This window comes from Fomitiporia mediterranea (assembly GCF_000271605.1).
Source record: "Fomitiporia mediterranea MF3/22 unplaced genomic scaffold FOMMEscaffold_7, whole genome shotgun sequence".
Classification (NCBI taxonomy): Eukaryota; Fungi; Basidiomycota; class Agaricomycetes; order Hymenochaetales; family Hymenochaetaceae; genus Fomitiporia; species Fomitiporia mediterranea.
This window is the reverse complement of record NW_006760392.1, coordinates 136,745-163,900: the sequence shown is the minus strand read 5'-3', so window position 1 is coordinate 163,900 and position 27,156 is coordinate 136,745. Positions and strand designations below refer to the sequence as shown.

The window sequence follows — 27,156 nt, the reverse complement described above, 5'->3', positions numbered from 1 at the left end:
TATAATACTAAACTACACAAGAGCACTCAGGGAGCATGAGCCACTAAGAATGATGAGCCATAAAGAATAGAAAGAAAGGAATGTCAAAGATAAAGGTACAAAGAATGAAGGGATGGATAAAGGGTAAGAGACCATAGAATGATACAAAGAATGAAGGGGTGGTCAAAGGAATGGAATGATGAAGTAAGGAAGGGTAGTAGCAAGAGTCAGCATGTATATAGTCCATAGACAGCACCCCTGAGGGACAGAAGTCCTGAGTTCTGGTACAGAAGGGTGCAGAACCCTTAGAACTGAAGGTACAAGAGTGGAGAACTGTAACAGGTGAGTAATATTTAATGTAAGCTCTGTTCTGAATTCAGATACAATTTTCTGTTTATTTGCCTGTCAAGCACTTTATTCCCTGGATCTGAACAGGATGATCCTTTCTTAACACAACTAGCCTCCCTACAGAGCACATCTGGTAATGACTATCATTTCTAATGTTTCTTCTTATAGTATGTATAGTTACTAAAGTTCTAAAAGTAGATACTTTGAGTTCTTAGTGTCTAGAGTAGTACCAGTCTTCCACATTCAATTGCTCTAACTGGACTGTACTGGCCATTCACTTTGCAATCTACAGTTCAAAGAATGCACAAGTAAATCTTAAAGGGGTATCAACTTTATTAATAGGATAAACTCATTACTACTCAGCTTAAGACTTAGTTGAAAACATAGTACATAACCTGTAACTTAAGGGGAAAGGTCTCCTGATATGCCACATTCAGGGCAGTAGAATGGTTTGTAGGTACACTCTTCTCTGACTTCTCTCCATGGAATTGTGTCTGTTGTGCATATTCTGATTGTTAAATACTCAGTTTGTTAGTACAAGACTTTATGTATTAATGTAGTTTACCTGTTGAATACTATATAAAATAATAACAAGAGTAAATAAGAAATATAGGGGACATAGAACAGTTCTATAATACTCACCTCAGTTCATTAGTACAAGACTGAGGTGATGTGAGCAGCAGCTGGAAGGTTTAAATATGCTGCTGCTCAATTAGGAGAATGGTCTGAATTAAAATGGAATCCATCACCAAAATGGGCAATGTTGTGTCTTCACTCATCTAATCTCAATACTGATATTTTGTTAGAGAAATGTCCTCTTACCATAGGTGCAGGAGTGAATGTAATTCACAGCAACTTGAAATACCTAAATCACTCCATCTTCATATATGCACCTTTTACTGCTCTTTCATCACTAACCACATTCCGTCCGAACAGAAGAATCTTCAAGCCATACGTTGATCAAAATACTAGTGCCGGGTCCGGGATGACGAGATACAGGCGCACCCATTAAACCTTCTCTATTTCGCTTGCACATTACATGCACAGCGTAAAGTATGAACGCTTCAACGAATATACACACTCATGCGCCGAATCACACAGCCTTTGTCTTTTCACAAGCACATGTCCAATTGCTCACCAATTAATCGTTCTCCTACGCTTGTTCCGCTACGATCCACTGTAAGTCTATCAAAATTTATCCGCTGACTATCCGAATTGCTCAGATGACGCGTATCCGTGCCTCCGCTACACGCACACTGACATGCATTCTGATGTACAGCGATGTATTTTGTGCCTAACCGAAGCGAACAAAGAATTTGAGAAGCGGAACAAAAGTAAACCGAAGCATAATCGTCAAGCTCTAGCCAAGACTGTGAGTTCTATTGAATGTATTGTATTGTATTCAATCGAGTAATGTATTGGAAGATTTAAGGTTTAGTAGATATGCTCTTTCTCCTCAAGGCAGAATATGCATGAACTATAATGGAAAGCCGCCCATACCATTGCAAGAACTTTGTGCAATCATTTAATATTTCAAAAATATCTGTTGGATGTTCATCCAAGGAACAACCAAGATGAATCTTCGCAGTCTTGCTTACACAGATCGTCGACCTTTTCATACCCAGTGGATTCTTCCGTTCGGTAAAGGATAGCCAGGACTCCGAGGCAGCAGTTTCGGCGCCCTCTATCTCCTTCATCTGGTAGATCTCCTTCTACGATTTATTTGGATTGCAGGAATAAATATTGAAATTCCCCCGCAATAAATACATATTCAATGCCTACTTGTTGACTTGGATCGATCGTTAAGAAATAGGATTTGTGTCCTATTTCCTCGGCTGAGTATTCTATTGCCCATGTCTTCATTTATTTCTTAGTGAACCGTAATAATAATAGCTACTTGTGGCTCACTGCAGCTCGCCTCAGCTACGATGGCTTGTTCATCTGCCGTCGCTCCAATTTATCCCTACTAGTATAAATCTACTGGAGACATGAATTAAATAATGATATCGATTTCTTTAAATTTGCTTCAAATGCATCAATAGAAGTTCACGGTATACTTATCCACATCATGTTCATCATGTTCACTAAATGCAAATCATAGATATCAACACTCACAATCCTTCCCGAGCTTCACGTCAGCAAGCTTAAAATGCTAGATGCCACTGAAAGGTATCAAATGTATTCCCATATTGATTCATAAACAACCCGCAGCGCGCCGATATGGAACATCTGACGAATCCGAACTTGTCAAAGAAACCGAGGAGGCAAGATTCAGTAAGGGAGATAACTGGCGTAGCCACGCAAGAGGTATACCTGACGACGTGGGAAGTCCGAAGATATACCACCAAGACGCATACAAGAAGGCGAAGGCTTCAAAGACACGTCAACACATTAATGCAAACTCCGATAATCCAGAAGTATGTACATGCTAGCTCGGAGAAAGGACTTTGTTAGGGTTTTTTTCGTTAAAGATTCCGATCCTGGATGGGAAGTATAAAACATAAAGAGCGTTACTGGATGGGCTTTTTCGATGAGATAATGAGAAGACGGGAAGTGTTGTGGCAGCAAGGTGGCGCGGTTATAGTACAAACAATAATCGAGAAAGAAACAACAATGAAGTGCTGCACAACAAAGCAGAACAACAAACAACAGAAGAAGCAAGCGGGCAACAGTAGAATATCCAAGAGAAACTGATCGGTTTTTTTAAACTTTTTTCTTCTTGAAGGGACAATATGTGAAGGGAAAGCATAGAGAGCAACAACGAAAAAAGCATTTATGGTAGCATAGAGTGTGAAACTAAATAAAGGGAGAAGACTCAACAATAGAAATTTTAGATCCATGGACGCAGCTGAATGTACATGTCCACGGTAGCGTAAGTCGCGAAAGGAAAAACAAGGTGACAAGGAATATTACAATATGCGAAAGCACCGGAAATAATCTAAGCAGGACAAAGCAATCCGAAAGCAAAGCAAAGCAAATTTAGCACAATGAATAGAGACAGGATACTCGTGCGCATGAGTCTGAGCACTACGCAAGGTACTCATCCTCCTATTTCTTCGAAGATCTTTTGGTCTGGAGGAAATACGCGACGAAACTATAACATGGGAGTGGACGAAAAAGAACCAAGTGTAAAAAATCTGCAGTAGTGACGTGATGGCGAAGATACGTGGATGGAATGTGCTGCCCCGGTGCGAATGAGAGCCTAAATCAGCTAATGCATAGAAAATAATTGTTAGTGTCGTAAGCGATTGATCCGTGTATGAGTTGGGGTGAAGATAGTGGTAGTCTTCGTCCTCTTCTTGTCTATAATAGACCTCCATTGTCGTGAGGTGCTTTCCATCACGGCACGAAAGCCTAGATTTCCACTCTTCCAACTACCCAAGCATCCAGTCACACAGATCAAACACCAACCCTCGGTCCACGCATTCAGAAGCCAGGTAGCGGCAGTGTTGCACTTAGTTTCCATACACAGTGCCAGTCTGCCACAGATAGTCTTGGTTCTGGCTCTGATTTTGCGGGCCCGCTTGGTGATGCTGATGGTGCGCTTCAGGGTGGTACCGCTCCTCCTCGTATCCGCGGAATGGTACAGCAGGCCCGACAGGCGAGTAGGGCGAGTGTGGTGAAGGAAGCGTAGTCCCGCCTTGCTGGTGTTGATGGTGCTGCGGATTATGGTAATGGCTCTGCGACTGCTGTTGGTGCGATGACGATCCGGCCATTCCACGTTGCACAGTCTGCTGCGAATGTTCATGATAATTCTGCTGGTGCGTATGCGGTGAGGGAAGCTGAGGATGGTGTTGTCGGGAAGCTGCAGAGAATGTCAAAGCCGGGCTTGGCGCAGTAGCACTCGTAGGCGAAATAGAATGCTAGTAGGTGTAGTGTCAGTCAAACTACTCTTGCACAGATACCATAAGTAGTTAAGAATGATAGTCGAGCAACGTACCAAGGATTCGTGCTGCTGATGCCTTCCGGGCGCGTGTCTTGGCGCATATGGACTGTCGCCAGCCACAGCGCTGTACATACCCGTTGATAGGTGTGTATCACCCTCTTCTTCTCTCTTCGGGATCATTCCCGCTCCTCCATTCAAGCCCGCCGTTTTGCCCTTATCAAGGTTTCCGTCGCCCTCTGCTCCATCCTGCCTTCCTGAGGTGGTCGCATTCAGCGGATACGCAAACCCACGAGTCAGATGTGGAGCACCAGCGAAGCGAGAAACCGGTGGAGGCAGCTGCAGGCCATGTGTATGCGTGTTATTAGCATGGGAGGGGACGCTAGAGCCACCGCTCCAAGGGAGCGGGGCTGGCATAGGAGTCATCTGTGGTGGCCCATGCGCGTGCGCTTGGGATTGCTGTAGAGACTGGCGTTGTGGTAGCTGAGGAGACGGCGCTTGCGGTTGCGACTGGTTGGAGGGGTACGTGTAGGCCGGAGGCGGTGTCTGATGAGCGAGCGTATGAGGGTGTGCATGATTGGTATGCGCGTTAGTAGACTGTGACTGTGGAACAGGGGGAAGCGTCAACGATGACACAGACGTGCGTCCACTTGCACTCATGATACCGTTGATGCTCGTGCTTGGGAAGCTAGCATGAATAGGTGTGTTCGCGGTACCCTTGTTAGTTGCCGTGTTGGTGTGAGGCGGTGTTCCGGTCGGGGTCTACCGTCATATAATGAAAACAAGCAGGTGCAAAAAATACAACCATGATCAGATTCATGCATCATTAAAATGAATAAAGAATGCCATCGAGAAACGCACCGAATACATTCCAATCTCTGTAGCATCTACCGTTGTTTCCTTATCAAAACCAGATCCACTTTCGCTTAGTGAACGCGAATTAGAATCACGCCTTTGTCTCTTCATGCCTACCCTATCGGGTGAGTCCATCTTGAATGCGTTGGTACCCGGTGCCATTGAGCCTGTCGACGCCGACATCGCGAATGATGGGAAAGTCGCGTTCAGCGGTGGGAGCGTGCCACCTGGTCCCTGATTTGCAGATGAACTTGAGTGCAAAGTTGTCGTGGACGCTGGCAGTGTAGAAGGGAGTGGGATGGGGGGAACCTGCACCGTAGGGGCGTACTGCTGCAGCAGACCACGCAATGTCTCAGCGTACGTCCGAAGTGCAGCACATTCAAGATCCAGTGCACGGAGACGGGCTTCTGCATTCCCCACCGAGCCATTGACATTGGATGACTGACCAAATCCGATCAGCGCATTGCCAGTCGAAGCGGAGAAGCCGTTCGGTGAGGACAACGCGAAAGCATGTGCCGTAGAACCCGATAAGGATTGATCATTCGTTCCATTGGCAGAGGCACCAGTCGCGGCATTGAATGGTGGATAGGGCGAAAGAGCCGCTTGCAGGCGTTGAACCGTTTCTTCTAGCTGCAGGAATAAAGGTAGCAGGCATCAGCATTGTCATCCAACGACTGATCGAAATGATTCGGATATATTAGTTAATTAACTGAGATTAAGGGCTTGGTAAAGGACGAGGTACGGTGGCAAGAGACAAGCTGAACCATACAGCACGGAAACGCAGATGTGATGCCAGTGCCACAGACGGAGCTTCGGTGAGACGGGTCACGGGCATCAACGTTACCAGTGTCATCGGCACCAACGTAACACTACCCTTAAATGTCAAAACTGGACATGAACCCAGATTTGGACGAAGGGCGGCGTTGCGATGGATTGGCGACGGATGACGATCCAGTGATGGGATAACGGCAGAGGATTGTTAAGAAGAAAGCGAGAGTAGGAGCAAGGCCATATACCGAGGAAACGAGAAAAAGGGCAACACACCTGCTCGATGTAAGCCTTACGCTTTGCCCGATGGCGCGCTTGTGCACGAGCGTTGCGACTGCGCTCTTGAATAGGGGGTGCTTGAGGCCTTGAGTTACCATTCACGGCATTTGTATTTTGGTGCGCGGTAGCGGCGGAGGCAGGGCCGGAGCCAGATGGGTTCGTGATGGTGGGGTTTGACGGCATTGGACCATTGGCGAGGTGGTGAGTAGGGGCCATCCTCCCTTGCAAATCGCTCGTTGCTAGAAGCGACGCGCCGGCGGGCGAACACTGAGCAGGAGCGTCGGCCAGAAGAGTGAAGACGCAGTGATAATGGACGACGAGCTAGAGAGATAGCGTTGGGATCTCCGAGGATGGGGCTCGAGCGCGGGACGCGCGATCAAGAGTCACGGGTAGTAATAATATGTATTTCACAGTATATCTGGTCGCGAAGATAAGGCAAAAGCAATATGCGGGGGCACACGCTACAATACCGACAGAAACGCAGCGCAATAGCGCTGCGCTGTGGTTGACCGCGAAGAACGATGCTCACTCTCCGACCGGCTCGACTCCGCTGTGTACTGCGAGGACGAGGGGACAGCGAGGGCTGGAGCTTGGTCTTGGGAGTGCCGTAAAGAAGGAGGGGGGGTGGTCGTAAGCGGTGGGCGTAAGATGGGAAACAACGAAAGAGGGCCCTGGGATGAATTTATACGTACGTAGCGCCCAGAGGAGGCTCACGCATCCACGCAATCGCCAGTGCACTGGAATCTGGTGACAAAGATTGATCTGGGCAGCCCCGTCAGAGCTAGTGGCCGGACTCTGTATGTGAATGTATTTGTTCTGACTTTGTGTAAATTTGGTTCCGTGGCCGTTTCTTGAGTTGCCCCTGCCCTCTTAAATTTGTCCGGTGTGTCCGAGACGCCTGCAGCGCTTGCTGCGCGCCCCTTTGTCCTTGTGTGGCCCAGAGAAATGTGACTGGGCGCGTACGCACCCCCGTCGCACTTAGCACTTCCTCACTGCAGGACAGGCTAAATGGCGTCCGAGGTGCAGGTATGGATAAAGGGAAGGGGGTGACGGAGGTTTGCAGGGTAAAAGCAGTAAATTAGCCGGATGCGGCCATGATTTTGATCGGCGTAGCTTGTGTTACGTGACCATTTCGGGTGATGGATCGGCATCACGCGAAGTTGCCTCCGGGCCCCGTTCCTAGCTCTGTCTTGTTGCTACCAAGGAGGATGAAGGATCAGATGGGAATGGGGAAATCGCCGCATGAGATTGGGCAATGTGCAATCTGCGACGTGATCGCATCTTCTTCTTGCCGTTTCTCCCACCACGCTTTCGTTCATGTTTCCGACTCTGCTACGTTCAACAAAACCCGAAGAGAAAAGTCAACAATCGGCCAAAATGACTGTAGTTCCTTTGACGTAATCCGCGCTACGTCCTGTTCGAGACCGTCTGCAATCTCCAGATTCTCCTCCGGCAGCTGTTTCCACCACCAAGATCTGGTTCGATCGCCGACGAATGCCGTGTTGAGTGCCCCACAAGCACGTGCATAGAAAGCTTCCCGCTTCATTTAATATTGGCTCGAAACACGTGCTTCTACTCTTTCCCACTTCGTTCATTTGCGTTCGTCAACCTATTTATCCCTTCAACCTCTCCGTCGTCTTCTCGCCTCCCTTGTTTCTCCCTGGTTCTCGTGCTTCTTCTCACCAGAGCCGCGAAGAGAAAGCTGCCTTCTTTCTCCTATTACACATTCTCGCCACCGGCTTCCTTCCCTTTCTCTTCAACTATCATCCTCCTCCTCCTCGTCCTCGTAAAGTATCAACCCCAAAGGCTTGCCGCGCCAGAGTCTAACAACGATCAAAGAACCGGCCTGTTGTCATATCCGCCACTTCGCAGATCTGCAAACTAAGCTTCGCTTTTCCTTTTCCCCACCTCCGCTGTGATCTTTGCCTTTTCCGGTGCTCGTCCCAACACTTTTGTTCCCCCGCTTGTGCAAAACAGAATCTTTTTTACCTATGTTACATTGCACTCCTTTTCTCCGATCAGTCCGAAGCTTTATCTCGCTTATGCACTAGCTCTCCGACTCGGCTTGACGGACTTTACCGCGATGAATGTACCGTATAACCAACAACCGCTATACAGTTGCTACTCTGTCTACTTCTTGAGTGGATCATCTCTCTCCATATTAGGCAGCATTTACCTCAAACAGGAGAAGCTTGCAACGCTGGGCTCGCTCAAAGGAACGCAATTTACTTTTTTCGCTCAAATTTGTTGCTGAACGACGACTTGGCATTACGAGTGTGCCACTGAAACTGTACACGTCATTGATCTTTAGTTTCTCTCATCTTCCTCCTCCTTGACTTCCGATCCGAAAGTTTCAGTCTGATTCTGGCAAGTGAATCGCAGAATCTATAAGGGAATATTCTTCCTTTCTGGGAAATAGACACACAATCACGGAAGGATGGATGTCGGATTACGGGAGACCAGAAGAATCGTACGCGGGGAACTCGAGGAACTCGAAGCAACGTAACGCTCGCCATCTTTGTCACCCTCAAAGTCTACTTCATATCACCTAGAGCCAAACCGAAATTCTTCAACTGCAAGTCCGATTTCGAGTGCGAAACGGCCCGTCACGGGCCTCCCTCTCGATCTTCGATCGATTGATTGTGCGCGAGCATTTCACATTGTTTATATGCATGCGTGAAGTTCCAATTTGCATTCTCAGCCACTTTAATTCCCTCTCCTCACTTTGTTCCGTCGTTCTCTCCCCACTCGATTACTTGCGAATTTCAAATAATATACTTTGCTTACATTCCCGCGTACAGAGGCTCAGATATGCAGAGTTTATTATTAGCTGGTTCTTCATTGCTTATTTTAGTTTCCCATTATTTTGTTTGGTTAGCAGGAACAAATTTGAGATCTCGATCAAGATACAATAACAAATTAGAAGGTTGTGTAGATCACTTTAATGATATTATATATATAGTTATAAAGAAGAGACATCACTCTGTAGATATTGTCTGTCAAGACAGTAATCACGCCTATCTAAGGAGTGGTAGTATTGGTGTGGCGATAAGGAAAATTATCTTTCTAGAAAGTGAGCAATAACGAGATTTATTGTTCAAATCAAATCAAATACATGTCAATTTTTCATATTTTAATGTATAGTACAGTTGCAATGATATGATAATACAAGTTCCAGAGTCATCCATGTGCCGAAACATTTTACAATGATACCAATGTGAAAGAAAGCAAATTTGAGTGGGGGAAGGAGGTTATGCCGAATATTCAAAGTGTGCAAACAAGAAAATAGTGCTATATATACCGTACATTTTTGCTCCTTATCTCAGAAGGTCAGAACTTCGTATTGTTTCGGTGCCCTTTTCTAAGCAAAACGAATCAGTATAACACATTTGACAGGAACATTTCAAGGAGTTAAAGTCTCACATTGACGAATATAACGTTATCCTCCGTGAGCATGACTCCGTCACAGCGCACCTTTTCACGGAGAATCGTCTTACGATACGGTAAACTCGTTGCCACATCGTTCTCGAAAATCCCACAATGTGAAGCCTGGAGTGTGCTTGGCTCCAAGTAATCATGCACAGTTCCCCTCGGTCCTAATAATGGACCATCCGAGACCCTTTCTCCTTTGCGATTCTCTTCGCAACCATTCAGTGCACGATCGTACCGTATCGCATCCGCGTTGAAGTCAAACACAGCAACGTGCCGCGGCGCAAAAGGTGCTATAGCGTCCTTCGGTTCCAATGCCTGAACACCCCTCGAGCCGAATACATTACACACGTAAATGCTTTCTGCGCCGGGGACGAGCATTGCACGTGCACCATATTGCATCCAGCTCTCCCACCCCACAGCGATACGCCGCGGAGGTCGGGCTTGGAAGTCGCCAAAATAAATATCTTCATTGTCGGAGTTTGCTCGTATGATTTCGGGTTCGAGGTTTGTGTCTGCCACGCGCATGAAGGGAAGGAACGTCGAGAGTGGGACGAAGAGACCCAAAGTTTGAGTCTCCGAGGCGCGGTGATCACCTATGTCATCGAACACGGTTTCCACTCGCAGAGTTATTACGAAGAGACGGTTATGTGGGGCGACTGAGAATGCTGGCGCTGGGAGCAAACTGGGGTAGTCGTCCGAAGCGTGATCAGAGAAAGGATCTGATGCAGGTTCGGCGCGTATTATAGTGTCGACAACGTCGGCATATTGCTTCATCTCTGGGAGATGGAGTTCGCAAATTGCGATGTACGATCCGGGACGACCATTTTTATGGAGAGCGGCAGTCTGATCAATATCACAGATGAGTAAACGCGGCTGGTGATCTCCATGACAGGCTGGCATGACATTGAAAGGCTGCACGGCGAATAGAAGATGTCCACTGCTAAGGAAGGCGAACGACATAATTCCACAAAATTCAATCTCCTAATAGCAATTGTGGATTCCTCGAATAGAATAAGAGAAGATGTGGACGTACGAATATGAGTTCCCCTTTCTTCCAATTATACACCACAAGCTTTTCAGGAGCATTCCCGGCAACGGCATTATGGAGTACGGCAAACCGATCGTGACAGATCTGCAAGCTATGCGATTTTGCACGAGTTCCTCCATACAGCTTGTGTACAAGTACGGCAAGCCTGGCAGCAGGATGATTCTCATTCGTCCAAAGGCTCCTTATATGCAGTTCGGCCAAACCCATGTTCTCGTTCTCCGCGCGCAACAACACCAACAAATCTTGTTTCGGATCGATAGTAAAATCGCGAATAGAAAAATCATACCCCTCGTGTGTCCATTCACGCATTTTAGAGTCGACACGCGCATTTGATGGAAGCCTTGTAAACAGTAGTTTGCGTGTTTCTTGTGCACCTGTGACCTCGTTGAACCCGGTGCGGATGCCCTGTGCGAGGACGCCCGACGCGAGTTCCCAGATGGCGCCGTTTACCTTGCGTACGGTCTGTTCACGGGCGTGACTGAAGTACTTCCAGCGTGATTGATATAGGCGGAGGCGCGCCAGACGCTCGTCAGTTGTGAAACGCGCGTGAGGGAAAGGAGATCCGTCGTCCATGCCAGCGATGCCAAGCTCGACATGATATTGCACTACTGTATGGGTCTTGATGACCTCATTTAACTCGACATTGACCTAAGAGAAGGTTAGCAAGAGGAAGGGCACGCTGCAGACTGACTGACGAGCTGGAGACGAAGAACAGAGCGCCAATCTAGCTCGAGAATGATCTTGATCAAGAGTTCCGTTGGTAGACTTGCAAAGTATGAGGGAACAAATGAATCTATGCACTGAAGAGCCATGGAGAAGGGGGGTAGAGAGGAGGATGCACTGGTTGTGCGACGGATATAAGAACGTGAGGGAGGAAGAGCGGGAGCATTGAAAGGATGCGATCGGAGAATGACGTGTGGCGAGTCGCGACTGTCGACGTGTGGCACACATCTTCTTGCTTGGTCCCGTGCTGTGTCCAGACGAGAACAACCAGAAATCTCTTCACGTCTCAAACTTCTCGGGAAATTCAGAGAAAGGAACTGCTAGTACTACATACGCTCATGAGCTCGGATATGTTTGTACATGTACAATTAGATTTTGATTGAGTTAGAATATAGCCTTTCTGACAGCCGATCGTCCACTCCTCCTCAGTCGAACGGCACGGGCCGCACCTGAGGTCCTTGCAGCCGCGGGCCCTCGCGCTTCTCAGCGGCAGCTGCCGCAAACGCAGAAGGCACCGGGATCCCGCAGCAGTCACCCCACCCCGTCTCGCGCTGGCCTGCCGCCCCCGTCTCGGCACCCCCATCTACGTGCACATGTGCGTGTCCATAGTGTGCGTCGTCCACGTCTCCTCGGTCACCGGGCACAGAAGGTCCGTCGTATGGGAGGATTGATCCGAAAAGAAAGTGCTGCATTACTGGCAGCTTTCCGAGCACCTCCGCACGGTACATCTTGAGCATCCCGGAGTTTACTTTCTCCCATGTTTTCACCTGAGCCAAGCACATGTTTTAGCCTCGGCCATCGAAGACAAACTAAAATGTCCTACCCCAGATATATCGTCAAGCATCGGAGAATGCCATCGTAATGACGCCGTTTTTATCTGCGAGCACCGTTTAGCACATGCTTGATTTGATGAGCATACTAACAAATAATAACACACGGAGTTGATAAACTTGATACATGCAAGGTACATGTAATCTTTCGCGTATTCATCCACAACTTCATTATCGTGTATGGATTTTGGTCGAAGGTATTTGTGTCCTGCAGGGGGGCATATTCAGCTTGTCCTTGACAAAGAGACACACAAACATCGATGTAGTGAACACCAATAATTCCTCTTACCCTTTAATTGCGCCGAGCCGAACAGAAACGGAAGGAAATGGTAATCATCCAAGCCCCAAACACCATGAGACCCGGCAGGCTCCAACCAGTACGAACTCTGCAGCACACGCATGACACCAATATACCTATGCGGAGTTTAAGCGCTGTGAAGCAAGAGAAGACGGTGGAATTGGACGCAATCATGAGACTTGTCTATATTACCTCCAGAACACCCGAATAACGATGGCCCTATGATCTGTCTCGCTGAAGACATTCAGTCGTTCCAAGCATATTCTGTAATGAATTATCATGTTGTATCCTAGAACGCATGCAATATGGACGCACAGCCAACATAAAAAGTTCAGCTCCATTCCGCTTCCGTAGTCAATGCGTGTTCGATTTCCCCATGCCTCATTGAAGTACACGGACACCTCCGGAGCTGCATCAGAAGGTAGTCCTGGAATTTTTTCGTGCAATGAAGGCGAGACCTAATGTAAATAAGTATACACACTAAATACAGGACGTGCAAAAGAAAAAGTAACACACCTCAGCCAGCTTGTCGTAGAATGTCCTGAAAGCAGGGTTCCCGAAGCGCGAGCCACTGTTATCTATCGGAGGCGTGTCGCGTGCCAGCTTCTCGACTTCATCAAGCACACCAAGTACAGCCGTGATGCCCTTTGCCTCATCAGCATATATCGACGTGTTTGTGGGAAAGGGATGTTGGCTTGTAAGTCTACTCACCTCGGATTCGCCACACTCATCCGTAAGTTTCACGTCAACTACTGCGTCGTTGAGTGTTTCGATGTATGATATGATTTCTTGGTATGTATTTGAGTTTTGAAAGGCATCTAGTTGTTCTTTGGACAAGATGCACTTTCTGGGAGGCGCATACGACATGTCGTGAATGTGGTCAGTGTAAGAACAGAAAAGGATTGAGATGTGGCGCGATACACGTGATGCGAAACTTCCTGTTTCGACTATTGTGCATACAATTTGATGCATGTTTTGCATTCGCAGTAGCTTTCACTAGTCTACTATCCCCAAAGCCATTTTGTATCGAGTACTGTGGAACTGCTTTTCCAGTACAAGTATACTCATGCCGGTTACACGAAAGAGGAAAATTGTCTCAGCATCCCAAGTACTGAAGTGTTTATACAGAAGTTCTGATTATCTGATTCAAACAGGCTCATCCTTCCAGTAATTCCTTTTGCCCGTACACCTCAATTTGAGTTTTGTGTAGGATCCTTTCTGAAGAGCTTAACTTCTAACTTTTCCCAGGCTTTATTTGTGACACACAGGCACTGCAAGTTATAGGGTAGAATCAGTACATAAACCTACCAAATACTATTTCTTTGCAATCTTGAAGCAAGTATCAATACCATCCGTGAGAATATACTTAATACATTTCCAGCAGTAGCTCAAAGCACATTGGGGAACATCTTATTTAACTTAACTTTAAAACTTGCTGGACAGGCAGGTGCCAAATTACAATGTCTTACAATTTCCAAACCAGATGCAATTAAACAAACCATAAATTATCCTGACCTAGCTATGACAAAGACCATTGCTTCCTGTGTATACATTATTTGTTTCCTCTTCTGTCCACATTGGGAGGGGTGGAAGTATGCAAGTATTTAATATTTTAGTCCAGACAAAATTGAAATGCCCCAGTCTCCAGAAAGCCTTTATACAGTCATTAAATACTGACGACGCGAAAATGCGCATCACAGCTCAGAGAAGTGGACTTTGCCAAACGAGTCAACGTACTTTTCTGTGGTTATTCCCCACTGGACCCATCCAAAGTCAACTAGAGAGGATTGAAGTAAATGAAATGCCTCTGAACCTACTTCTCAAAGTAGTTCTACACTACAAACATACCGTTTTAAACTGCAAGCATCCGTATTTCAGGTTTGGGTGGCCTATGAACCATGTTTTGCTCGAGAGGACGAGTGGCGAGAGTATTCTTATTTGACGATCGTGGTTACATAACATATCCCGTGTCAAGGAGGCATATCAAGATTCGTACAATTTCGTATGCCACCTATTCTGCGCAACTTGTGGAATAACTGAGCTTTGTATCAATAGCGTTCTACCTACACTGGGCCTAGCACGGAGTTTTCCAGTCTTCAACGTATGGACAGAGCTTTGCATACACGGTTGTGGCGCACTTCCTATAAGGCCATTATGGACTTTGCACATGCTGCAGTTCGAGTTTACCCTAACCCCTCACGCACCGGTAAAGTACTCATCTGATAAACGTCGATGTCATCCACACATCATGGCCACGACCGCGAGGACAGCCAGTCTAAGTCGACTTTTGGCAGGTTTAAAGATAAAGTTCTTCGCAAAGGTGACAACCATAACTCCGAGAGGGAGCATGATTCGGACAGAAACACAAAGAAGCGAGGCCATGATCATGCGGATGGACAGCAGCCCCCACCTGATGCGATAGAGGCTCAATGCCGGAAATGCGACAAGGAACATGGCGGCAAAAAGATCAAAATCGTTTATTTCGATCCGAAGACACAAATGCCAATCCGACCAACACCGGAACCTCGACAAGAATTCTGTGAAGAGTGTGGACTACCATGGCCAATGGACAAGAAGTACAATGACCGTATGACGGATAAGATCAGGAGAAGGCTAGCAAAATCCGATTACCACAAAGACGAATATGCCTTGTGCGACTACCACGCCGGATACTCCGACGAAGCCGACAAGGACAGAGATCTAGACGACGATGATGAATCAGGAAACAAGAGAGCATTGCTTGTACGTTCCTTTCTTTACCACATAATTATGATTGTTCTTACACCTTGCATAGATTGGTATCCGTTACAAAGGTATGGAGAAGGAATTGGAGAAGACAGAGGACGACATCGAAAATATGAAGAAATTCCTAAGTAATCCTGAATGCTGTCTACTCAGATGAATGTGGCTGACACTATCTTTTGAACTTCAGATGAGCATCATTACAAGAAGATTGACATTCTTATGGAGGACTGGAACAGATACAGACATCCCACGAAAGAGGATATACAAAGGTACATGGAGAGACTTGTTGAAGATGCCAAGGACGGTGACCATTTGTTCATACATTGTAAGAATTTTCTTGATTACTGTGGTTAGGCTCAGCATCTAAACTATTTCCTTCAACAGACTCCGGACATGGTAAACAAGTCGTTGACAGGGGCAAGCACGATGAAGTGGACGGAAAAGATGAAGGTCAGTAATTCTTAATAGATGTGCCGCTGTACTATGGACAATTCAATCCTCGTCAAGGTATTGTTCCTGTGGATTACAAGGTCCTACCGGAAGGGAAGGAATTCTTAATAGATGACGTAAGTGGAACCCTTTCATTTCAATAAAAATGTTCTATTCTAAGACATCTTTCTTTCTGTTGCTGTAGGAAATGCACGAGATTCTGGTTGGTTTCAGATGTTTACGAGACCGTATGGTTCACTGATCACTATTCGCCACATTGTTTCTCGTCAGGCTACAGTCAACAAAAAGATCCACTTGACGGTCAGTACAATCTTTTATTTGAGGCGAAATGCAATGATAAATAATGCAATGATAAATTGGCTGACTTTATTGCAATGTAACAGGCTGTCTTTGACGTGAGGATACACGTCCTATTTTCATTACTTTTATCATTAATATTACATTGTCATTTTCTCAGTCTTGTCACTCTGGTTCAGCCCTTGGTAAGTAATGCTACGACCAGTTCTTCCATCTTATTCATCATACTTCACGACGAATGCAGATCTACCTTACGAGGTAAGATTATTTCTTTACTTATCTTAAAAGGCGCGAATTTAAGACAATCGCATGTGTATCTAGGCGCTGATAAGGCGAGACAGTCGTGACAGAGAATTCGTTGACATTTACTCCGCCAAGACAAAGAGAAAGAGGAGTAGCAAACACAAAGCAAATATTGTAAACCAAGCCTATTATTACATTATATCTTATTCGGCACATGTCTGACTACTTTGACTAGATCCTGTGGAGCGGCTGTGATGATAAAGGCACAAGCAAGGAGACAAGAGCTAGCGGAGGTGTTATGAGCAGGGTAAGTGGAATACTCAATATACAAGAGTTAACTGGAACACTGATATCTAAAATTCTTAATAGGCATTTATCGAATCAAATCGTAAGTTTAACGTTCCGCACAACCGGACTGCACTTGACTGAACATCATTCTAAATGCGAAGGGTATCTTCACAATACATCCAAGACCGGCGATTACACTTATGCGGAGTTACTACAGTTTATACGGTGAGACAGCGCTGTTCAATAGTTCTCGTAGAAAGTGACCACTCAGAAAATTTCGGTACAGGGACAAGGTGCGAAAGCATCACCAAGTTCCTCAGCTATCAACTCTCCAAGACTTTGTACGTGCTACTAACAACCAGACAAGTATTCCTAACTGTATCTAACTTTATATTTTCAGGATCCGAATAAGGCGATTGTCCATATCTAACCTTGGTTTAGTTCACTCTTGTCCCTCAGAATATTTATCAAGGAATCTTGTCCATGTCTCTCCAATTGAAAGTCTTGAGCTGTATTGGTAACGGAAGGATAAATGCATATTGCTACTTGTACCATGCTCATATGCATATGTTAGTTCTTTTTGTTGCAGTCATATGGCACTTATTTTTGTGTATTATATTTTTTTTAAAAGTAGTATGCTTCTTCCACTTTCAAAGTATTACGGCGCAGGATCCTATCTTTCATCGCAACAGTCTTGAAACCTTTGCTATTTTGAGAGTTTTGAAAAGTCAAACAGGACGATTGTCTAACTTGAGTCTTTATTGTCCGAGAGCAAACGCAGAGAGTTGCCACATTTACGACCTGACAATTTTCTAAAGTAACTTCTATTGTTAACTGCAATCCCGGACTTAACTATGTCTGACATGTGTTTCGATTGGATGAACAGCTTGTTCATGTCGCATTAGAAACAATATGAACAGTATTATTTAAGAGCAGACAAGCGGACTGTAAAGCAACAATCTTCCGATCTACAACTACAATCTATTCTATCTTTATTTTCCCTTGGTTATCTCTTCGCTCAGGAGGAGAGTCGACATCATTTCATTAACCACATAAATGTGTACAATGTGAAGCAACTGAAGACTGAGGCCTAGTCTGTCTTCCAAGTAGAACGTGTGGCAATCACTCTGGACAAACAAGTTCCTGTCCATATGTAGCCCGCCTACTTCTCTGTACCGTAGTACTCGCGTCCGGAAGTTTGCGCTGGTATCTCCAGCTGCTTGTTTGCATGCGGCTTTGGACGATGCGTGTCTACTGCACCGATCGGGAGAGTATAACTATCAAGGTAAAATGTGCCAGTCCGCATACTACGTTACGATCATCTGTAATGCCATGTGATGGAACAACGCACCGTTCCTCGTCGCAGCCATACGCCTTGGGAGTGAGTTTGATGACGGTATGTAGAGGAATCTTAATGTAAGGTAAGTCGGCTTGCGGTAAATCGTGGAAATAGGCGTATCTGGAAAAGGTCACGTCAGCGGGTGGCAACGTTGTTTATCTAAAAGAAGACAACGTGGCCGACACTCACAAACAACGCAGGATCGCCTATAAGTATACTGATCAGAAGAAGAAGATCATGCCATGTACGTTAATGTACAGACCTGATGTCCTACAATGAGGATGTTTTCTTGTCGCTCGAGCTCCATGATGACTGGTTCAAGGCGTACGACGACGTCTCGGTATGATTCCCCTCCTGATGTAAGTCGTCAATGAAAGTGAGTCCAAGACTTATTGTTTAGCGAAATCAATCCACCTCGGTACCGATAGTTAAATTTATCGTCATCCCGTGCTTCGAAGTCTTCCGGGTATTTCTCCTATAATTGCATGATTAGATACGTCATATCACAAGATGCAGATAAGAAACGAAGCCGCGAGAACCTCGATCTCGTCGTACGTCATTCCATCGCATACACCCGCGTCAAGTTCGTCGAGGGACTTCCATGTAAGCTTCGGATATTCTAGATGTTGTGCGGTCTGGATTGTTCTCTGCAGTGTCGAGGTCCATACCTGCATAATACAAATCAGTCGATGAAGCAGTTAAATTCGATATGATGCTCACGGTAAGCGATGCATTTCCGATGTTATCCGTGATGAGCGCAGGTAAGGCCCTTGCATATTGCATACCCCTTTCCGAGAGCGGAGAGTCGCCACCAATCTTGCCTTCAATGTTGTACTGACTTTCGCCATGCTATAAATCATAGCATATTAGGCGAGTCTACGTCGAAGAGCACCATGAACGTACCCGCGTGAAGAATATACTCCTCGGCTTGATGTGCAAGTTCATCAGATAAAATGCAATACGGCTCTGAAGGTACCCATGAATATGCGAAACAGACACTTCTCGTCCAACGTTGGTGATCTTCAGGTAACTAAGCCGTGGCTCCTTCGTGTCGCTAATAGTCTCGTAAACTTTCTCATATTCACTTATGCGGCGGAGGAAGTCCGTCTTGGCAGTTTCTCGCGACATATGCGCATAGTCAGGATCTCCTGAGGAAACCTTCAATGCCACATTTGCGTCGATGATGGCCTGATCAGTGCATAAAGATTCGAGGAAAATAACTTTGATTCCTGGCTCGCGAGCGACGCGCGCGCTGATTTTTTGCCTAGCGAAGAAATAAGTTTCGATACACCGGAAGTCGGAAATGCTTACCGACGACTGACTGTGCTGTTCGTCGCATCTACATTACATCACTTTATACGTGCATTGCAATTTTTGAAGAGAGACGTGTGTTTTACCATGAATTCCGACGTTTCCACCGTCCTTAAGCCACTGAATAAGCATCTCCAAGCTGTCTTCTGCAAGCGAGTCACGTAGCTTCGTGGCCTGCTCGTTTCCATGACTGAAATAGTTCGCAGTGTGGTCCTCTTTAATCCCACTTCTACGAGTATACTATAGGTATGCTGTGCAAATTGAATACGGAATGCTACTTACTGTAATGCCTTTTGACGTGCACGGGATCGCCGCAGTTGACCAACATTGAATACCTAAGAAAATACCATTAGGAAGCAAGGCTATATTCAACATTGACTATGATACTTTGACGCTGTATTCCAACCACTGGACAGATCCAGAAAGTCAGTATCATTACAAGCCCAAGAGGCCCCATAAACATACCTTCAGATATCGCATAAGCTTATTGCTCAGATAAGACTTCCCACGAGCTGGAAGGCCAACCATTGCGAGCACTATCTTTGCTTCTGAGTAATCAGGTTTTGCAACTGGTCCGCCCCAAAACGAATATAATGTCAACGCATATAATCAATCGGAAATAAACCGCACCTTTGTTCCCGATACCTACGACTGTATGCGGAGGGGTTGGCGCCATAGCGGGAGTCCCTGCTGGTATTGGAGTTGCCTTCCTGCTGCTTCCTGATGTCTCATCGAATCGCTTTAGCCTAATGTTGAATATATCTAAGATATTTAGCAGCGATGGATAAAACTGCAGAAGACGAACATAGGATTCCCCGCGCTAAAGAAAGGTTGAGGTACCGGAGCTTCCGGACGTAGCTCTGTTGGAGACATCTTCGTTGGAAGAAAGGCGGAGCAAGCAGCGTTTTCAGAGTAGATCTAGAGTGTGTTGTAATCTTGCGCTTGGCAAACACGGTCGAGAGGATGATTATCAGCTGTACAATGGTGCCGTATGTGTTCAGTAACTAGTGCTAAGTATCATGCTCTATACTTCTAATCTTTGATTCGGAAGCTTTGCCTCTAAAGCAATGAGAGTGGCAAAGGGATGGAAGAGCTGGTCGAGGCGAGGCGACGGTGCCCGATGGGATGAAGCAGAAATTGACCGCCGGAACCGCATTGTTACCGCAAGTGGCCGGAATGGCCCGCATCCTCGTTTGGTCAGCAGACTCAGCAATAGGTGTCAGTCATCATCATCCGCGACCATGAGCAACCCTCTTCGACTTAGTTCGCCACAAGAATACACAAAGCTACTGGAAAAGTTCGACACATGGCTGTTTGACTGTGATGGGGTTCTCTGGCGTGGCAACACTCTCATAGAAGGCGCCCTTGAGTTTCTCCAGCTTTTACGTTCCAAAAGTCTGTCCGTCCATCCTATTTACTTGTTGGCATCTCACACCGGTTCTAATCGTCATCGAAAATTGCAGAGAAAAGTGTCATATTTGTGACAAATAACGCAACAAACTCGCGTGCCAGTTACAAGAAGAAATTTGACAAGCTCGGTATCGAAGCTCATGTTGTATGATGCGCACGCCGTCAGATTACTATGAGCTCATATACAGATGAATATAGGACGAGATCTTTGGCTCAGCGTATGCTGCAGCAGTCTATTTATCGACAGTGATTAAATTCCCGAGGGACAAGAAGGTCTTTGTCATTGGAATGAGTGGTCTTGAAGAAGAGCTGCGAGACGAAGGGGTCGCTTACGTCGGTGGAACAGTATGTTGGTGTCAGTCCTATCTTGTTGCTCATCCTTATTTGCCTTTCGCATCTTCTCCCTAGGATGCTGAGAGTAACACCCTTGAACCATTCGTTCCTACGTCCTACGTACCGGATCCGTCCATAGGTGCCGTACTCTGCGGCCTAGACATGTCGATTAATTACACAAAGCTCAGCAAGGCATTCATTCAATTGAACACCGATCCGTCTTGCTTATTCCTCGCTACGAACGAGGACTCGACGTACCCGGCACAAGGTGGCGTGCTACTTCCGGGTGCGGGCGCGATTAACGCACCGTTACGTTTCGCTCTTGGAAGAGACCCTCTGAGCCTTGGAAAGCCGTCGCAGATTATGCTTGATTGTATCAAAGCGAAGTAGGTGTTTAATCTCTGTTGTATGTTATGATAGCTATTCTAAATGCTGTAAAGACACGACTTCGATCCTGAACGAACAATAATGGTTGGCGATCGTCTCAACACCGATATTCTCTTCGGGAAGCAGGGTGGCGTATCTACTCTTCTTGTCCTCACAGGTAGTGCATTCATCCGTTCAGGCTGATCTAATATCTGAAACCCCATTCTTTTCAATGCCTCAATTCTGGATACTAATGCACCTTGAACGGCGTCAGGCATATCGAAAGAGACCGACCTATTACCGGGGGCGTCACCTCCTGCAATTCCCGATTACGTAACGAATTCTATCAGCGACCTGATGCATGCTGAGAGTGTATTGAGTGCATGAGAAGAATCCGTGGATGCATTGTATATCGGAGAATGTGGCCAGTCAATTCTGGACATCTCCTTGACGATCGACGCAGCCTAGAAGAAACACAGACGAGCTTGTATTATCAGAGTGTTAAAATTTTTAGATTAATACATTTTGTTTGTAGAAATACGTAGACTTTGCTGTACTCGTAGACTCCGCAACAGTGCATGGTCTCGCGCTATATCATATATGGCAGTTTGTTACTTGATTACTATAACAGACTTCGCTGGATTGTTTGGTCTCGCTTGGATAACGACTGAAACGCAAGCCACGAAGCTATTCATTCTTGCTTCGATTTTCTTAACCATTGCTACCTGTTATCTCATTTCGAGTCTTGCAAACCATACAAACCTTAGAACCGTCATATATGTCCTGCTCTCGCAAGCCGCCCCATCAGCTATCCTCAGAAAAAGACTACGCAGAATTGCTCGAAAAGTTTGATACTTGGCTCTTTGACTGCGATGGTGTTCTCTGGCATGGAATGACCCTTATCGATGGTGCTCTGGAAGTGCTTCAGCTTTTGCGTGCTAAAAGTCTGTCGTGTTCACTCTCTTCCGGAGCTTTATTTCACTTTGCAAGTCTCTCGCCACATCCTGTTCTGATTCTGACGAAGTTTCTTGTTTTTACGCGCATATATGCTGTGAAATCGACTTTGGGCTGTAGAAAAGAAAATCATTTTCGTTACGAACAATGCAAGCACTTCGCGATCGAATTACATGAAGAAGTTCAATCAGCTTGGTATTGAGGCTCACCTTGTACGCACAAATTCTATGGCCCGTGGCATTGATAAATACTGATGCTCGCGTTCCTACCGCCATACCTTCTGCTCTATGGGGCATATTGACGATTGGCGCGATAAAGGATGAGATATTTGGTTCGGCTTACGCTGCTGCTGTTTACCTATCCTCTGTTGTCAAGTTTCCAAAGGACAAGAAAGTCTTCCTCATTGGAATGGAAGGCCTTGAAGAAGAACTGCGTAATGAGGGTATCACTTTCGTCTGTGGCACGGTGCGTCGACTTTTTCCATTTATTTGTATAACATAAAATTACACTTGGTGAGCTCGTGTTCAGGACCCGAAGTACAATTCCCTCTCGCCGCTCGCCACACCCCCACGTCCCGACCCATCAATCGGCACCATCCTCTGCGGCTTTGATTACGCCATCAATTACACTAAGCTTAGCGCGGCGTTTGTTCAGCTCGATGCTGATCCATCGTGTCTATTCGTTGTGACGAATGAAGACCCAACCGCCCCATCAGAAGGAGGAGTCCTCTTGCCCGCTGGGGGTGCAATCAGTGCACCGTTGAGGTATGCACTGGGAAAGGATCCAGTGTGCGTTGGGAAGCCAAGTTTAGTTATGTTGGATTGTATCAAGGCGAAGTGAGTTTTCGTCATTCAGTTTGGGTTTGCCCACTATCCAGCTACCCTATTCTTTCGCGTCTTCGGTATTGCTTATTTATTCTTTTTGTTTATCTATACACAGGCATGAGTTTGATCCGAGTCGAACGATCATAGCCGGAGACCGCCTCAGTACAGACATCCTATTTGGAAAGCGATGTGAACTAGCCACGCTTCTGGTCCTTACAGGTAAATTTTCAAATGTCGGATCGTGCATGTGTTCTTACATCTCTTGTTTAGGCGTCAACAAAGAATCTGACCTCCTTCCACAGGCGTCTCCTTGCGCGATACCAGATTTTGTTACTCAGTCCATTGGTGATTTGCTACAGGCCGCGAAGATATAAAGTGTTGGGTGCAATATATCATTATTATGCATATTAGAGCAGTGACGTGTCATGTGTTTATTATTTACTTCGTCTAATGGAGACTTTGCAGTCGGATAAAGTAATTCTGACTGTGATCCTTTGCAATTACGTGAAACTTATTATTAACATGCAAATGACACTAATACATAGCAATAACAGTTACTTATAACAAAATACGATAAATCATTCCGCTCCATATACATGTGTTTTACCAGCTACTCGTCCGACAACAAATCTAAACATACACTCTGTCTACTTCAATGTCCTACAAATCGAATTACTCAGTATCCCTACCAGCGATATTCTTCAAAGGCGTAAACAAAAGACTCACAAGTGGCTTGGTTGAGGAAAGCTGCGGTACTTGATTTTTCTGCCGCAGAAGTTCTCTACAATGAAGTAGGAAAGGTAAGGGGATCAAAAAGTAGATTAGAGAGCTTCCGAGGTAGTATTTGGACGAGGCAGAGGAAATACGAACCGGACTTCGTCTAGTAATTCTTCGTAGGTGTATTCGACCGTCTTTCGAGTGCTCTTATGAGACGTTTGACGGGTTTGCGTTTTTTCATCTTGGGTATTTCGAAGAAGTTTCCCTATGAACATCGGTCATATCAATCATTAATGTAACGATAGAGAGTTTAAAAAATGGTCCTTACAGTTCGCTGCAATGAATGCCTATGTAGGGAAAAAATCCATATAAACCGTAAGAAAGAAGTCGTTTTAGAATGAGGCGTCTACAGCTTACACTACTCATGGCGCCTACTGCCTTCCCATGAACCTTCGTGTCTTTACTCGTCTGTGTATCTTCGCATCCACTCCACAGGATCTGTTAAAATCGGAGAGATAGGGTATAAAGGACTACAATTTTGATTATACCGGAGCACGGTGGACTACTTACGACTCTTCCGCGATACTTGAGGTCTCTAAGCTTCCGAGGTGCGACTTTTTCCACGGCACGGTCCGTGAGCTGTAATTTAAATTTTAAGGTGAAGGCTCAGGAGGCATGTCAGATGGATATAGCTCGATAGACATACCGCGTAAGGAAGATCTACATTCGAGACAGAAATGAAGATATCAGTACAATTCTAGTACAAAATAGAAGTCGTCTTACCGAGGACAGAACCTGAATGACACGACTGGTGATTGCAATCGCGATACACCCATGGTCAATGTCTATACATTTAATAAAAAGGGGGATTTGGAACATACGTCAAAGAGTGCCTATAATTCGTATGTAAATGCGAGAGCGTGATCAGCGTCTTATTTGATACACTTAAAGGGATGTGGAAGTCAACTGACAGTAAGATGTACACCGTCAGGTATCTTTGCCTAAGAACAAATATATTGCATTTAACATCTTTTAGATTTCGCTCTGATAGAGGACGCCATACCAATTTATCGTGTAGAATCTTCACCAAATATCAGTCAGTTTGTCCTGAGCTGACAGTATCGGTGTTTAACTCACATCATCGATCAAGATACCCTTCGGTTTGCTCGTCTCATAATCCACTGGATATATGCCTATTGGAAAACCGCGTTTGAGGTTGACAAGTCAGTCAGTTGGTTGGCACACTCGGTGCAATGGAAGCGAATGAGGTTAAGAACGGACCTTCGTCTTTTCCATCGGCTTCGTCGCCTTTCCCCTTATGCCCAGTGATTGTTTCTGACGACGTCTCTAGATGAGTACATTCCTTTCGCCAAGTGAATGGACTGACCTTTAATGATCTCTAAAGGCCCATTTGGAGGCTCGTCAGCTGTCTGGCCTCCATGTCCCGAATCTGATTTGTAGCAAAAGAAAACGAAATTCAGTAAATTGCATTAGGATTGGAGTTGCAATATTCTTACAATGAAAGAACAGAGAATCGCCTTCCTTGACACCTTCGACAAGCTTCGTCATATGATTCAGGATATTCTTTCTAGAGGGAGTTGGGAAGGGTTCCTTGTCGAGTAGGATGTCAATGTTCTCGTCTTTGTAACCATTGTTCTCTTCATTTTTTTCAAGGAATGGATTTTAATATATAATAATGAGCAAAAAGAACAGGAAGAAGTGGAACAGCTGCACTCACTCAAGTAGAAGTACATGTTTTTTACGTCATTCCTGCACCCTCTTAACTCATTCTTCTGCCCGGAATAGTTGATGCCGATCTGAAAAGAACCACGTAGTCATCGTAAAGAACAGTATTCTTTGATATCTCAATTAGAACAAGAGAAAGAGAACCCACAAGCAATGCCTTCTTCCTTCCCGGAGGTCGATTCGGATCGCTGGGGAATAGAACGGGTTCTTTGTCTTGCTCGTCTCTATAAAAGTACAACTTCTTGCACCAGTGACCGTCTCGCCAAACTCCATCTTCGTCATCCTCATTAGCTTTAACACCTCGTGCATCACTTTGACTTTTCTCGTCTCCCCGACTTTTTCTATCTTTCCTATCGTTATTCCGGTCAGTAGTCTGTGTTCCGTGATCCGTTTGCCGTGGCTCATTCGTATGCCGTGGCTCATTCGTGTGCCGTGGCTCATCCCCAGCGGCACACTTCTCACATACTTCATCTCGCAGTGTTTCTTTGATATTGGCTATCATACGCGGCGTGAGCGGCTTCCCCTTCGGCCATGGCAGGCCACACACGTAGCAAAATACTGTCCCCAGATTGACCTTGATCCAATCACCACATATGGTACAAGCTACTTCGATCACAAAAGGTTGCTGAGTCTTAGATGAGTGTGTTGATGGTGCTTTCCGAATGCGGGTGGAAGAACGTGTACTACTTGGTAGGGAAGCGTCATGCTTGATGTCGCTGTGTGGAGGTGAGTCTCTCGACCTGGTTCGGATGCGGGTGCGTGATCTCTCCGTCCTACTCGTGCTCTTACTGCGTCGGAATGTGAGACTAACTTGACTTGTTTTGTCCTCCAACGAGTCGGATTCAACGTCGTCGAGTGGAGGTGAATCTCTTGACCTGGTTCGGATGCGGGTGCGTGATCTCCTCGTCCTACTCGCGCTTGTACTGCGCCGGAATGTGAAACTAACGCGACTTGTTTTGTCCTCCGACGAGTCGGATTCAATGTCGTCGAGTGGAGGTGAATCTCTTGACCTGGTTCGGATGCGGGTGCGTGACCTCCTCGTCCTACTCGTGCTTTTACTACGTCGGAATGTGAGACTAACGCGACTCGTTTTGTCCTTTGGCGGGTCGTGCTTGATTTCGCTGCGTGGAGGTGAGTCTCTCGACCTTGTTCGGATGCGGGAGCGTGGCCTCGCCCTACTCGTGCTTTTGCTATGTCGGAATGTGAGACTAACGCGACTTGTTTTCTCCTTTGGCGAGTTGTGCTTAATATCGCTGCGTGGAGGTGAGTCTCTCGACCTTGTTCGGATGCGGGAGCGTGGCCTCGCCCTACTCGTGCTTCTACTGCGTCGGAATGTGAGATTAACGCGACTTGTTTTGTTCTCTGATGAGTCCTGCTTAATGTCGCTGTGCGGAGGTGAGTCACTTGACCTGGTTCGGATGCGAGAGCGAGATCTTCCCCGACTCGTGCTTTTGCTATGTCGGAATGTGAGACTAACGCGACTTGTTTTCTCCTTTGGCGAGTTGTGCTTGATATCGCTGCGTGGAGGCGAGTCTCTTGACCTGGTCCGGATGCGAGAGTGTGATCTTCCCCTACTCCTGCTTTTACTATGCCGAAACGTTAAGCTAAAGCGTCTTGTTTTTTCCTCCTCCGAGTCGGATTCAATGTCGTCGCGTGGAGGCGAGTCTCTTGATCTGGTTCGGACGCGAGA

General features: G+C 46.0%; 9 protein-coding genes across 9 annotated transcripts; 4 read left to right on the top strand and 5 right to left on the bottom strand.

Moving 5' to 3' along the window:
• The first annotated feature begins 2,825 nt into the window (after positions 1-2,825).
• Positions 2,826-3,485, top strand: FOMMEDRAFT_141078 (uncharacterized protein). The gene has a single exon (XM_007267178.1). The coding sequence runs from the start codon at positions 2,845-2,847 to the stop codon at positions 3,019-3,021; it is 177 nt and encodes a 58-aa protein (XP_007267240.1). The 5' UTR covers positions 2,826-2,844; the 3' UTR covers positions 3,022-3,485.
• Positions 3,486-3,501: 16 nt separating this feature from the next.
• Positions 3,502-4,668, bottom strand: FOMMEDRAFT_141077 (uncharacterized protein). The gene is made up of 2 exons (XM_007267177.1): positions 4,268-4,668; positions 3,502-4,190 (listed from the first exon to the last, which is right to left on the bottom strand). Exons 1-2 carry the CDS (start codon positions 4,634-4,636, stop codon positions 3,783-3,785), a joined length of 777 nt encoding a protein of 258 aa, XP_007267239.1. The 5' UTR covers positions 4,637-4,668; the 3' UTR covers positions 3,502-3,782.
• Positions 4,669-7,950: 3,282 nt separating this feature from the next.
• On the bottom strand, positions 7,951-8,804 carry FOMMEDRAFT_141076 (uncharacterized protein). Its single transcript, XM_007267176.1, has one exon. It carries the CDS (start codon positions 8,626-8,628, stop codon positions 8,410-8,412), a length of 219 nt encoding a protein of 72 aa, XP_007267238.1. The 5' UTR covers positions 8,629-8,804; the 3' UTR covers positions 7,951-8,409.
• Positions 8,805-9,227: 423 nt separating this feature from the next.
• Positions 9,228-11,414, bottom strand: FOMMEDRAFT_141075 (uncharacterized protein). Its single transcript, XM_007267175.1, has 4 exons — positions 11,288-11,414; positions 10,578-11,240; positions 9,536-10,525; positions 9,228-9,473 (listed from the first exon to the last, which is right to left on the bottom strand). The coding sequence occupies exons 1-4, from the start codon at positions 11,402-11,404 to the stop codon at positions 9,435-9,437; spliced, it is 1,809 nt and encodes a 602-aa protein (XP_007267237.1). The 5' UTR covers positions 11,405-11,414; the 3' UTR covers positions 9,228-9,434.
• Positions 11,415-11,640: 226 nt separating this feature from the next.
• On the bottom strand, positions 11,641-13,310 carry FOMMEDRAFT_108790 (Phosphotyrosyl phosphatase activator; the record flags this gene model as incomplete). The annotated part of the gene is made up of 8 exons (XM_007267174.1): positions 11,641-12,082; positions 12,139-12,192; positions 12,253-12,353; positions 12,435-12,559; positions 12,636-12,707; positions 12,759-12,901; positions 12,960-13,088; positions 13,155-13,310. The coding sequence occupies 8 exons, from the start codon at positions 13,308-13,310 to the stop codon at positions 11,741-11,743; spliced, it is 1,122 nt and encodes a 373-aa protein (XP_007267236.1). The 3' UTR covers positions 11,641-11,740.
• A 1,365-nt stretch (positions 13,311-14,675) lies between these two features.
• Positions 14,676-16,896, top strand: FOMMEDRAFT_156948 (uncharacterized protein; the record flags this gene model as incomplete). Its single annotated transcript, XM_007267173.1, has 16 exons — positions 14,676-15,185; positions 15,238-15,316; positions 15,376-15,492; positions 15,543-15,638; positions 15,696-15,754; positions 15,823-15,840; positions 15,909-15,938; positions 16,022-16,033; positions 16,096-16,120; positions 16,180-16,193; positions 16,257-16,352; positions 16,414-16,485; positions 16,548-16,566; positions 16,628-16,691; positions 16,753-16,807; positions 16,867-16,896. The coding sequence occupies 16 exons, from the start codon at positions 14,676-14,678 to the stop codon at positions 16,894-16,896; spliced, it is 1,296 nt and encodes a 431-aa protein (XP_007267235.1).
• A 473-nt stretch (positions 16,897-17,369) lies between these two features.
• On the bottom strand, positions 17,370-20,229 carry FOMMEDRAFT_20588 (bifunctional 6-phosphofructo-2-kinase/fructose-2,6-bisphosphate 2-phosphatase). Its single transcript, XM_007267172.1, has 15 exons — positions 19,922-20,229; positions 19,747-19,862; positions 19,582-19,685; positions 19,504-19,524; positions 19,399-19,451; positions 19,203-19,345; positions 19,117-19,144; positions 18,709-19,069; positions 18,526-18,654; positions 18,345-18,473; positions 18,220-18,280; positions 18,068-18,159; positions 17,995-18,011; positions 17,818-17,925; positions 17,370-17,743 (listed from the first exon to the last, which is right to left on the bottom strand). The coding sequence occupies exons 1-15, from the start codon at positions 19,987-19,989 to the stop codon at positions 17,629-17,631; spliced, it is 1,545 nt and encodes a 514-aa protein (XP_007267234.1). The 5' UTR covers positions 19,990-20,229; the 3' UTR covers positions 17,370-17,628.
• A 128-nt stretch (positions 20,230-20,357) lies between these two features.
• On the top strand, positions 20,358-21,836 carry FOMMEDRAFT_108781 (2-phosphoglycolate phosphatase; the record flags this gene model as incomplete). Its single annotated transcript, XM_007267171.1, has 6 exons — positions 20,358-20,511; positions 20,580-20,671; positions 20,725-20,871; positions 20,935-21,245; positions 21,300-21,403; positions 21,500-21,836. 6 exons carry the CDS (start codon positions 20,358-20,360, stop codon positions 21,610-21,612), a joined length of 921 nt encoding a protein of 306 aa, XP_007267233.1. The 3' UTR covers positions 21,613-21,836.
• A 167-nt stretch (positions 21,837-22,003) lies between these two features.
• FOMMEDRAFT_156945 (4-nitrophenylphosphatase) lies at positions 22,004-23,377 on the top strand (the record flags this gene model as incomplete). The annotated part of the gene is made up of 6 exons (XM_007267170.1): positions 22,004-22,169; positions 22,300-22,391; positions 22,498-22,644; positions 22,708-23,015; positions 23,119-23,222; positions 23,274-23,377. The coding sequence occupies 6 exons, from the start codon at positions 22,004-22,006 to the stop codon at positions 23,375-23,377; spliced, it is 921 nt and encodes a 306-aa protein (XP_007267232.1).
• Positions 23,378-27,156: the final 3,779 nt, after the last annotated feature.

Bases quoted from the DNA above. Each gene is read 5' to 3' on its own strand.
- FOMMEDRAFT_141078 (XM_007267178.1), top strand. From the start codon at position 2,845: ATGGGCTTTTTCGATGAGATAATGAGAAGACGGGAAGTGTTGTGGCAG.
- FOMMEDRAFT_141077 (XM_007267177.1), bottom strand. From the start codon at position 4,636: ATGACTCCTATGCCAGCCCCGCTCCCTTGGAGCGGTGGCTCTAGCGTC. The intron at 4,191-4,267 runs GTACGTTGCTCG...TACACCTACTAG, and splicing joins ATCAGCAGCACGAATCCTTG to CATTCTATTTCGCCTACGAG.
- FOMMEDRAFT_141076 (XM_007267176.1), bottom strand. From the start codon at position 8,628: ATGGCGAGCGTTACGTTGCTTCGAGTTCCTCGAGTTCCCCGCGTACGA.
- FOMMEDRAFT_141075 (XM_007267175.1), bottom strand. From the start codon at position 11,404: ATGGCTCTTCAGTGCATAGATTCATTTGTTCCCTCATACTTTGCAAGT. The intron at 10,526-10,577 runs GTACGTCCACAT...AATTGCTATTAG, and splicing joins AGAAAGGGGAACTCATATTC to GAGATTGAATTTTGTGGAAT. The intron at 9,474-9,535 runs GTGAGACTTTAA...CGTTTTGCTTAG, and splicing joins ATAACGTTATATTCGTCAAT to AAAAGGGCACCGAAACAATA.
- FOMMEDRAFT_20588 (XM_007267172.1), bottom strand. From the start codon at position 19,989: ATGTCTCCAACAGAGCTACGTCCGGAAGCTCCGGTACCTCAACCTTTC. The intron at 19,863-19,921 runs GTTCGTCTTCTG...ATTCAACATTAG, and splicing joins TTTAGCGCGGGGAATCCTAT to GCTAAAGCGATTCGATGAGA. The intron at 18,160-18,219 runs GTGGATTGATTT...GACTTACATCAG, and splicing joins ATTTAACTATCGGTACCGAG to GAGGGGAATCATACCGAGAC.